The sequence below is a fragment of the Sinocyclocheilus anshuiensis genome, unplaced genomic scaffold (assembly GCF_001515605.1).
Source record: "Sinocyclocheilus anshuiensis isolate Anshui unplaced genomic scaffold, SAMN03320099.WGS_v1.1 scaffold2313, whole genome shotgun sequence".
Taxonomy (NCBI): domain Eukaryota; kingdom Metazoa; phylum Chordata; class Actinopteri; order Cypriniformes; family Cyprinidae; genus Sinocyclocheilus; species Sinocyclocheilus anshuiensis.
Genome location: NW_015552721.1, coordinates 22031 through 33272, shown reverse-complemented (window position 1 = coordinate 33272; position 11242 = coordinate 22031). Strand labels below are relative to the sequence as shown.

Below are 11242 nucleotides of genomic sequence, written 5' to 3'. Positions count from 1 at the left end.
TGTTTTTGTAACTCGTGTGTTTTTAACGTAAACCTTTGTGTGAATGAGAACTTAGTTTAGTACTCACATGCTGTGACAGCCGCTTTCTGTCCGTGTGCGCTCAGAAAACCTTATATCTGAAGTTTAAACTCATATGGTTTAAAACGCATAATTTCAGCGCGATAAACATGATAATCAGAACCAAAACAGATGTTTTTAGCAGGTCCGAGCTGTAATGGTGCAGCTCTATTCTGGAAGAGGGGGCGGGGAGCAGCAGCTCATTTGCATTTAAAGAAACAGACCCGAAAAACAGCATGTTTCTGCTTCCACTCAAAATAGGCATTTTCAAAATGATATAATAAATGATCTGTGGAGTATTTTGAGCTGAAACTTCACAGACACATTCTGGGGACACCAGAGACTTATATTACATATTGTAAAAAGGGGCATAATATGTCTCCTTTAAAACGAAATAAATAAAATAATCCTAAATAAAATTGTTAAGTGGGGTTCTAGTTCAGTTAAAGACAGGAAACCCATGTCGTGTACAGTTTTGTTACATTACATGAAAAAGATTTCCAGTGCTTCCTGTCAGCTCTGATCTGTCCTATCATAATAAAGGCAAACATGCCAAAAATAAATCTTTAAAAAAAAAGAAAGAAAAAGATTTCCCCCCAAAAAATTTTTACTTTCAGTTTCAGTCTTATTGCAAGAAATGTAGCATTAAATCACTTGCTCACTAATGAATCCTTTGCAGTGAATGGGTGCTGTCAGAATGAGAGTCCAAACAGCTGATAAAACATCACAATAATCAACATTAAATTTCTTCAAATCTTTTCTGATGATGAAACAAACACACCAAGGACAAAAAAAAAACAATGAATTCTAAAGAATGAATGATTTCTAAAACGTTATGGTTATCATTCACAGTGTGAATGGGCCTTAAATAAATGTTAAAAATTGTATAAAATATTTTATAGATCTTACCTGTCATCTACATTCAGCTTTTCAACAAAGTCTCCATATACATCCATGCGTGTCAGATAATGCTCCTTTTTTCTTTTTTTCTCCCCATGAGGCCAGTAAGTTTTATAGTTACTTGCTAAAGTTTTCTTATTTGAATATTCTAATTTTAGCATAGTTCCGTCACTGACACAAAATCTTTTGAAATATATTTCACAATATATGTCACTAACCACATTTGACAGCATATACAATTGAATTAACCTTTAGAATAATTTTGAATAATGTTGGAAAATAAAAATATGTTGAAAGCAAAACTTTATTTCAAGTTCAAGCGATTCCAATGTTGTTTAACTGTTTAAACTATAGTTTAAAGTTTGATGGAATCAAGTTCCCAAATTAAATCTTATTCTGATCAGTAGCTTAAGTCTAGTTTGCGTTAGCTCTTTCTTGTTGATCGTTGCGCTTTAGTGTTTTTCTTGTAATCCGTGGCACTGATGGACACCTCGGGCTCCTCACCCTGGAAGTCCTCGATCCCCTGTCAGTCAACCAACAGATTCAGCGCTTACATCATCAAACAGTGCCGTTCTGTTGGCAGAGGTCATGGAATGTGATGAGGTTGAGAGAACATGGGCACAAAGGCAAGAATGCTCAGAATGAGACCAAACAGGGCAACAGTGAGACTGACTAAAACGTTTGTCAGATTGGTGACTCAATTCTAGCTGTGACTGCAATGACCTATAAAGTTTGAATAAAATGCAGTAACATTGCTGGTCATGGTAGGTTTGGTAAAATCATTAATGAAGCGTTTTATTTTATTTTCTATTATTAATTTTATTTTTATTATTTTATTTTTTCTTTTCTTATATTTTATTATTTTTCATTTTTGTTTTCATTACTGCTAGTTTGAGATTTTTTTTCTCTCTTTTTTTATTTCTCCTTTTTATTGTATGTTCATGTTACCATTAGAAATTGTTAAAAGCATATCATTTTTCTCATGCACACATAACGGGGAAAAGAGTGTGAGCAGTAAAAAGCCAGAGTGTGGCCGAAAGTAAAGAGGAAGCCGGTGAGTCAGGAACACCCTCTTTGTGGAAATGTCAAGCTCAACCCTCAAGAAGCTTTGGAAACACAGTCAAACAATAAGATTTATTTAACTTAAGATGCTTGTGATTGCTGGACGGTGTAGAGGGTGTTAACTTTACTGTTTATTGTCAGTGGACGAAGGCTGATGGGAGGAGAACAACCAGGCGGTAGACAATTCAGCACCACAGCTATTTTCAGCTGGTTTAAATAAGCTATCTAGCTTCTTTTTCTCTATTTCAAAGATATAAGCAGGTTAATTGGGTATTCACAGTACAAAGATACTAAATGAAGGCATGTGTACAATAATATCAAGCCCCTGTTTTAAAAGATTATAACAGCTTTAAACATGTTATGTATTTTCAATTGCATTTTCCTCATTTTTAAGAGTATAAAAAGGTTACGCCTATACCAGAATTATTTTTTATCTTTTCCTTTATTTGTAAAACTATAATATCATAGAAATATTATTCAACAAAAAAATCTGAAATCAGAAATATTTATATTAATATAAATTTAACAGAAATTTAATATTTTTACATTATGATCTGAAAGTAGCTTTATTAGGTGTAATTATCAGAACGTAGTTTTTTTTTTTTTTTTATATGGTAAATTAATTTGACTGCTACAGTAGTTAATTTGTTGTGTTTGCAAGTCCACAGCTTATCCAAAATGCGTATTTTTATGGAGAGGCTTACTAAAGACTAGAAAACTATTAGGTCTAAACTGAAACCTTTCACTACACTACCACTTCCTACCTTTCACATCTTCATAAATATGCAAATATGAAATTGTCCTGCTTTTCTGGGACATCTGAAACTTGTATTGCCGTCACACCAGTTGCCAGTTTTCTAGTTGTTCTGGTCTGAGGTGTCCTCTCAATCTTTATTAAGCAGGTTCAGAATCAGCTCTTTGATGGTTTGTGAATAAGGTTAAATTCTCTGTCAGACTTTGTACACTGCAGAGGGCACATCTCTCACCCATGGCCCCTTAGCTTGGCTGATGTTGGCGGATAATGTGCCAAGAATTTTCTGGCACTTGTTGGAAGCAGACATTTTGGCTCTTAGGTTGACAGCCACATTGTGGTCATGTCAGGCAACTGTCCTGATTGGAAGATGTTGTCCAATCATTTTTGACCACCGTGTTCCGTTTGACCGTGCTGTTGAGTGGTCTTGGCTGGGCCGTTTGTTTCATTGATTCAAGTTGTTTGAGAGGTACATGGCCCTCACTCCAACAGACAAAAGGCTTTTCACTGCAGACAGGATTCCACTACTGACTTAGTTACACAAGTCATTGCACACTTATGTATGACATACTATTTGGTCACTGTTTTGTTTGCTTTTCACCATTCTCTCGCTCTCATTATGGAGAGAGTATAAATGTGAAATTGTACAATGGCTAATCATGTCCTGTTGAGAGTCTCTAATTGATTGATTGAGTAAATTGCTTGTGTAGGTGTTGCTTGTAATTTAAGTGTACTTTCATTACTGCAATACGCACAAGACAATGAGTACAGTTATAGTTCACCTTAAAATTAAAATTAGCTGAAAATTGACTTGCCCTCAGGCCATCCAAGATATAGAGGAGTTTGTTTCTTCATCTGAACAAATTTGGAGAAATTAAGCATTACATCACCAATGGATCCTCTGCAGTGAATGGGTGCCGTCAGAATGGGAGTTCAAACAGCTGATAAAAACTAAACAACAATCCACAAGTAATCCACAGGATTCAATTAACGTCTTGTAAAGTGAAAAGCTGTGTGTTTTTAAGAAACGCATCCATAATTAAAGTTTTTAACTTCAAACCGTTGCTTCAGGATAATATGCTAGTCCTCTATCCATAATATTGCTTTCTTCAGTAAAAAAGTCATCTTGGCTGAATCAGGAGAGAAATATGCACAGATCAAGCACCGTTTACAAGCGAAAACACTTATAAACAAATACGTCAGTGAATTTTGATGTGAGAGGACAACAGGAGGTGGACTTTTTCATTGTGATTGGTTGTCTGTCTTGCATATATTGAATTTGTTCCACCATTACATTTACATTTACATTTAACTGTAGCTATCTGTAAGTGAAGTGTTTAATGTAGGTTTTTTGAGCAGTGGGGTTACCCGAGCTTGCTTGAATGCAGTTGGGAAAGTGCCTGCGAGGAGAGATGTGTTGATGATGTGTGTGAGTGCTGGTAAAAGTATAGGAGAGATTGCTTGGAGAAGGTGTGAGGGGATTTGGTCTAGAGGGCATGTTGTAGGATGGCTGGAGAGGAGAAGTTTTGATACTTCTGCCTCAGTGAGGGGACAGAAGGAGAAGATGAGAGTTTTAGCAGTGGATGTGGTTTGAGGTCCTGTGTGTGTGGGGCTGAGAATTTACTACTGATTCTTCTAGATTTGTCTGTGAAGAATGTGGCGAAATTATCAGCTGTTATAGAAGTGATGGGAGGTGATGGAGGGGGACAGAGGAGACAATTAAATGTTTTGAAGAGATTACATGTGTCTGGACGCTGTTGATCTTGTTGTGGAATTATGAAGATTTGGCAGTATGGACTTCAGCAGAGAAAGATGAAAGCAAAGACTGATACATACTCAGGTCTGACGGATCTTTTGATTTGCGCCATTTTCTCTCTGCTGCCCTGAGTTTGGTCCGATGCTCACAAAGAACATCGGATAACCAGGGGTTAGAAGGGGCAGCCCGTGCTGGCCTGGAGGAGAGAGGACAAATATCGTCTAGACGAGGTTAAAGTAGAGCATAAAGTCTCAGTTGCTGCATTCACATCCAGAGGTGAGAAATGGGTAGGTGAGGGAAGAGAGGAGGATACTACAGAGGAAAGATGGGAGGGTGAAAGGGAGCGTAGGTTTCGTCTAAAAGTAACCGGTATCGGGGTTGGTGGCACACAGGTAGCAAAATGTAGTTTAAATGTAATGAAGAAATGGTCAGAGATATGTAGGGGTTCTACCAAAATGTTGTCTGCAATACAATTGCGTGTGTAAATTAAGTCAAGTTGGTTGCCTGATTTGTGCGTGCTTGTAGTGGTAAGGCGTTAATCAATCCATCGCTGTCTTTGCAGTGCAAAGTATCACAAAGTATCACAAAATTTGTTGTGTTTATTTTAATGCACAGCAGACGGAAAGACAAATAATGCAGAATATAATGACAACAATAAAGATTAATTTGATTCTGATACAGCATTTTACCTAAAACTACCACTGTTTTTGCTACATTGCAAACTCTTCTATTTCGTGTAAATTTACATATAGGTCATACAATGTTTCACTTGTTTACAAAATTCTTATTTTGCTGCAGAATTGCTACTTATAGAGTTCTAAAAACTGTAGTGAAAAATGTACACATCATTGACATGTTACTGTAAATAAGTGTCATGCAACACCACAGGTTTTTCCTTGTTTCTCTTTTAAATTAAGGTGCACTTATTAAAATACTGTTAAGATATTCATTCATGCATTTTTTAACACAAAGTTTACTCTACATTACTTTAATGAAATATTCATTACACAAGCCAGATGTGGATTTGTTCACATAAATTGTATATATCCAGATTGTCTCGAAAAGAATGCAGTGTTTGAAATTTTATTTTGTTTTTTGTGTTTGTCTCTTTTTTTTTGCACTTCTGTAGTCTAAGGTTCGGAATGTCCTGCGGCTGGGTCTTCATTCTCTGGGGTCAGTGCTCTGGGGGGATGATGTGTGCTGTAAGGATAACCCCGCCCACTGCCACGCCCTCACCACATTTCTCTACGCCCTCCGAGGCCTTTTACGCACTTCACTCTCAGTCGCTATGGTGACCGTACCCTCCCACCTCATACAGGTATTATTAATCACAGTTTCTCAGTGTGTTCATATAAATCCTTTTTATATGATGTTTGGAGTCACCGTTAAGTCACACTACCTTAATGCTTTGATTCAGCAAGGATGTACTATCTGTCTGTCTATCTATCTATCTATCTATCTATCTATCTATCTATCTATCTATATCGTTCTACCTATCGGTCTGTCATTCTATTGTTGTATTTGTTTTGTCATTCAAAATCTAACCAACAGTGATGACGTCATTGTAATATTTGTGTACTGAACTGTAATTGGGTGTCTTTCTTGCATTTATTTGCATACATATTTTTCTTCAGCGACTGTATTGCAGTGCATTTTGTCCCCTCCAGTTTTTATCTGTGGTGTTTGACAGGGCTATTTCTCTTACTGAGGTTTAGGGATGTTAAAATCTTAACCCTAAGTATTAAACTAGGGATGATAGGGATGCAAATAATACTTTAAATCATGCTGCTTGTTAAGGACAGTTGAGCTCAATCTTTCAATCTATCAATAAGATTCTACATTTTTGATGATCAAACCTGCAAAATTCCATAGACTTATATTGAAGAAAGAGCACACAATATTGAGGCACAAGGACATTATAGAGACTTAGGGTTGTTCTAGCAACACCCTCGTAACACTCACAACACTATTTTGGCGACAGGTCTTGCACAGACACTCTTCAAAAAAGGTATCTTTTGTGGTTTTGCTATCATTCCAAACTTTTTAATTTTTATGGCATCATCATGAATGCTAGACTTTTCCACCATTGACTTCCAGAACTAATCCCACAGAACAGCCTTTTTAGATTTTTTTTAACTTGACTGTCAGTCACATGGACCAGCATTGAGGTCACCATAAGTTTGTCGACCCTGGCACACCATAACCACCCCATGAGCCGGAGTCAAAGAGTCGACCCCCCTCCGTTGTGTGAATGAGGTTCTGCTTGGCTGGGGTTCAGGGGCCTGTGTGTGTATCTGTTTGAGTACATGTATGTTTGGCCTTCAGAGGAGCGTCTTCATTGGCGCGTGAACCCACATTCTTTGTCTGAGGCCCTCAACTTTGCATTCAGCCAGCCAATGGTCAGTCTCGAGTCTTTCTGGGCGCTTCTCTCTTTCAGCGTCTCTTGGTTCCTGAGAGGCCCTTTTCTTTGTGCCTCCATTAGCCAACGAGAGTCAGGCCGCAGCCGCTGTGCTAAGAGCGCTTCAAAAGACAAGATCTCACTGTTCTTTGTCCGTTTGGAGACAAAGTGCTAAAACCCCTCTCAGGGAGGCTGGGGGCACACAACAGTGGAGGTGATGGAGTAAACGTTGGTTTGAAAGTAGTTTTGTGGATTGGATGTGATGTAAACTAGTAGACCTAGCAGTAAGTACAGAATAAATTTGAAATATATTGCACATGAAAAAAGTTATTTTAAATATTTCACATTATTACTGTTTTTACTGTATTTTGATCAAATAAATGCAATCTTGGTGAGCATAAGAGATTAAAAATAATTTCTTAAACTTTTGCATATATAAAATGTTCAGTAAAAAAAAAAAATTCTCATTTGAAAAAGGTTTTGATACCTGAATGTATTGTTTGTGAGTTTGGGGTGGGAATGGTAAACTGTAAATGACAAACCATATTATTATTGCTATTATTATTATTATTATTATTATTATTATTATTATTATTATTATTGCAATGTCTTTTAATACATTGCTTTACCTTTTAAAAATGCAATGTAGCCTTTGGATATTCAGTAATTTAGTCTTGAGGTAATTTATTATGCTAGAATCTTATTTTGTAGTCGTCAAGCAAGTTTTTGGTAATGAAAATTACACTTCAGTGTAAACCTCAAAACTGTACATCTGCTTCTAGAGGTTTAGAGCTTGAAGAGATGTTTTTAATGTACAGTAATATTACTAGCATACTGTCTGAGGGATCAAGATTTTAGCTTACACTACTAAACTCGGGGTCAACTTTTACAGCTGTTGTGTTCATCTTCCATTATCTGCATTAGCACCTCAGCTGAAGTCCATCAGATGTGACTTGTAATGAAAAGTCGTGTCATGTATTTTTAATGTCGACAGGAAAGGGCCGGGCATTGAAAGCCTCCTCTGATGAGATTAAAGCCACAGTCCATCTGAAACTTTAATCAATCTCTGCTCAAATAGCCATAGTCCACTACCACACACACCTACAGGCACAGCCGCTGTCGGGTCAGGACCCTGGAGACCCCGTCTATCAGCCTGAGGAATGACAGCTTCAGAGACGTTTAAGGAAGAGCTGAACAGTTATCATGGCTAAAGTTAGCATTTCGATGTGACTTGTAGAGCAGTTCAATTAGTTGGACTGCATACAATCTGTGTCCAAATTGGCAGAAAGCAAAGACTCATTGTTCACAAAATTTGACACATTCACTGTGTGTTCTTTACTAAATATTTTATGTCCTATTTTAATCGTACTTCCAGCCACCAACAAGACATATTCATGTAGTATGAACATATTTTAACACCTTTGCCATATTAAAGTCGATAGATAGATGGATAGATAGATAGGTCGATAGATAGATAGATAGATAGATAGATAGATAGATAGATAGATAGATAGATAGATAGATGCGCATATATTAGGTCTCATTCATGAAACAAATTTGTGCAATTGTTCTTAAAAACATTTTATATTAAACTGAGTAACAAATTATGTAAAATATATATGAATATATATTCAGAAACTTGATCTACTTGTGTATCATTAAAATAAGCCCTTGTTTAAAATATTAATATAAAATGCTCTTTAATTCAATTTGTGAAAATATTAATTCATTCATTCATTCATATATCCATTTATTTATCAAAGTGAAACGAAATGTAATAATGGACTGCATGATACATAAGCAATTTCTAGATACGTTTCTTTAAATTTTTTGCTTTGCACCTGTAATATTTATTTATATTTTTATAAATATTTATATTTATATTTAAATGAGCTTATCATGATTTGCCATTGGGAAATTTACATTATACATTTTACTTTGCATATGCATTTTTTTATATATATATTTTAAGAATGTAGCTAAATCAAAGATTTAATTTTTAATTCACAGAAGTATTGTTTCTTATATCCATCTTTTTAAATTAATTAATTAATGCATTTGCAGTATTTCTTACAATGGCCAAAAACTCAAGCAATTTAACCAATTCAACTACACATAGTGATTCCTAGTGTCATTATGAATTATAAATAACACAAGCAGTAGATTTAAAACTCTCTTTTCCACTCATTTTGTTAACCTGTCCGTTTTATTAAACACCATCCTGGACTTGAACCTTCAATATGTTGGCTCAACTGTTGTAGTGGCATTTGTTGTTGTTTTGTTTACTTGCATTGGTGTGATGGTGTTGAGTTAACAGTGACTGTCACTAACACAGTTGCTTGGGTTACATTTTTGATGCTAGATTTGGGAAAAGGGTCACGGCTGCTTACACGAACATGCATGCTCTCAAAGTCCGCTGTAGATGAGAGGATGGGAGGAAAAGAGAAAGGAGGAAAGAAAAAAGAAAGGACACGGATGCATGAAAACTGCATTAGGCCTCGTCAGCTGCTACAGAGAGGGAGCGTATATGAAATATTAACGAGTGGCGTAGAGATTAATTTTTCACAACGGCCTTATCTTTCTGTCTTTCTTTGGAGTGCTCTCTCCTTTTTGAAGAGACTCTGTATTTGTTTTTGCCAGAAGGAGGCACTCTCAACAGATTTTAATGTGTGTTTGTGCATTTTTGCTCTTTAATACTTTAAACTGGTTTATTTTCTCATCTATATTGGCCTGAGTGTCTTTGCTGTTGTTGATTTGTGTTTGTTCAGTTTTACCCCTGAGCATGAGCTTCATATCTATAAGGTCAAGGTCACAGGTTTTCATGACTTGTTTTCCAAGCCCATTATGTGTTTATTGAATATTTTGGCCCATTCAGTCATACTTTTATCTCCGTTTACCATGATTTTACCACATTTTGAGCGGTTTTGCAGAATTACATCAGTTGTTTCCTGTTAAAATCATAACCGGCAGACCAAAACAGGCCATTTCAAAGTGTGAAATGTAAACTTGCATAATTCATGTGTGACACAAAAACTTGATGAGCTGAAAGGCATATTTGAAATGCTTTAAATTTCTTGAAGACATTTTTACACCAGATATTTTTGGAATGAAAGCATTAATGAGCGAGACGTCTTTTCTTTGATTTTTGGATCTTTCTCTTTGTTGATGTGGCTTTATGCCTACGTTCATCCAGATTTGTGCCATATGGCGAAACTGCATGAGTCGTGCGATCAGAGAAAGAGAGACGGACAGATTTGGAGAGCATGTGTTTGAGGGAATCAAAGCACTTGATGTGTTTGAGCAGCAAACGTATGTTCTGCTCTGATCTGATGGATTTAATGTTACACAACGCAACCAAAGGCAGCAGTTTACAGAGGTGCCTTTATGTAGTACAGCTGAAGATAATCTAATAATACCTGTTTAGATGCCATGATTGATGCAAGAGCTTATCCAAAACGTTAAAACATCATTTTGATGCATTGAACATTATATTGATTGCTAGGTGGTTTGTTAAATGCCCAAGTCAAAGAGCCCACCTTTTTTTGACCTCAAACTTTTTAATTATACCTCAATGATCCCTCAAATGCAAAGAGTGCATCAAGTGCTAAAGATTACAGTCATCATAGAGAGTGGTGTTTGTAAATTGGACACATTTTTAAAATTGCTGGTAACTGAGGTTGTTTAAGTTCTGTAAGCTTGTGAATTCAGTCTCTGGAATACCCTGCTCCATTTTTCTGAGATAATGATGACCTAATTCAGTTCTCACAGCAAAAGCAGTGCAACCCCTGCTGCTCGTTAAGAGGGGTTTAATTAGCAAGAGATGCTCTCAGCATTGCTCTAGATGTTCTTACATTTACTTGTACACTCCTCTCATGTATTTCATGTCTCTCAAATCCGTTCCCACTCTCTCTTCCTGTCTCACTCTCTCAGAACAGAGCCGTAATGGGACGAATAATCAGACTGAGTGACACAGCCATTGCTCTGGAATCATTCAGAGGCTCGGAGAAGGAGACCAACCCACTTTACAAAGACTATCACGGTGAGAAGAAACATACATGAAAGAGTTCATATACACAAGCAAAAAAAAACAAAGTCTAAATATTACTAACTCATTGTGCACCACTTGATATCTAATTTATGCAGTCGGATTTAGAATTTTATTTTATTTATTTAAATTTTTTGAACACACCAATGGTGGGAAATAAAACAGATATATAAAAAAAAAAAACTTGTATAACAGTGTAAATTTGCTGTCCCCTCAAAATAACTCAACACACAGCCATTAATGTCTAAACCGCTGGCCACAAAAGTGAGTACA

The 11242-nt window shown here is 36.3% G+C and overlaps 1 protein-coding gene across 1 annotated transcript in view; it reads left to right on the top strand.

The window, feature by feature from the left end:
- The window catches only part of LOC107667799 (elongator complex protein 4-like), a 32204-nt gene that overhangs the window by 16713 nt on the left and 4249 nt on the right, over positions 1–11242 (top strand). The window contains exons 7-8 of the mRNA XM_016459517.1: positions 5656–5844; positions 10855–10963. Of these exons, the coding sequence (XP_016315003.1) occupies positions 5656–5844; positions 10855–10963 (298 nt within the window). The remainder of the gene's footprint in view (positions 1–5655; positions 5845–10854; positions 10964–11242) is intronic.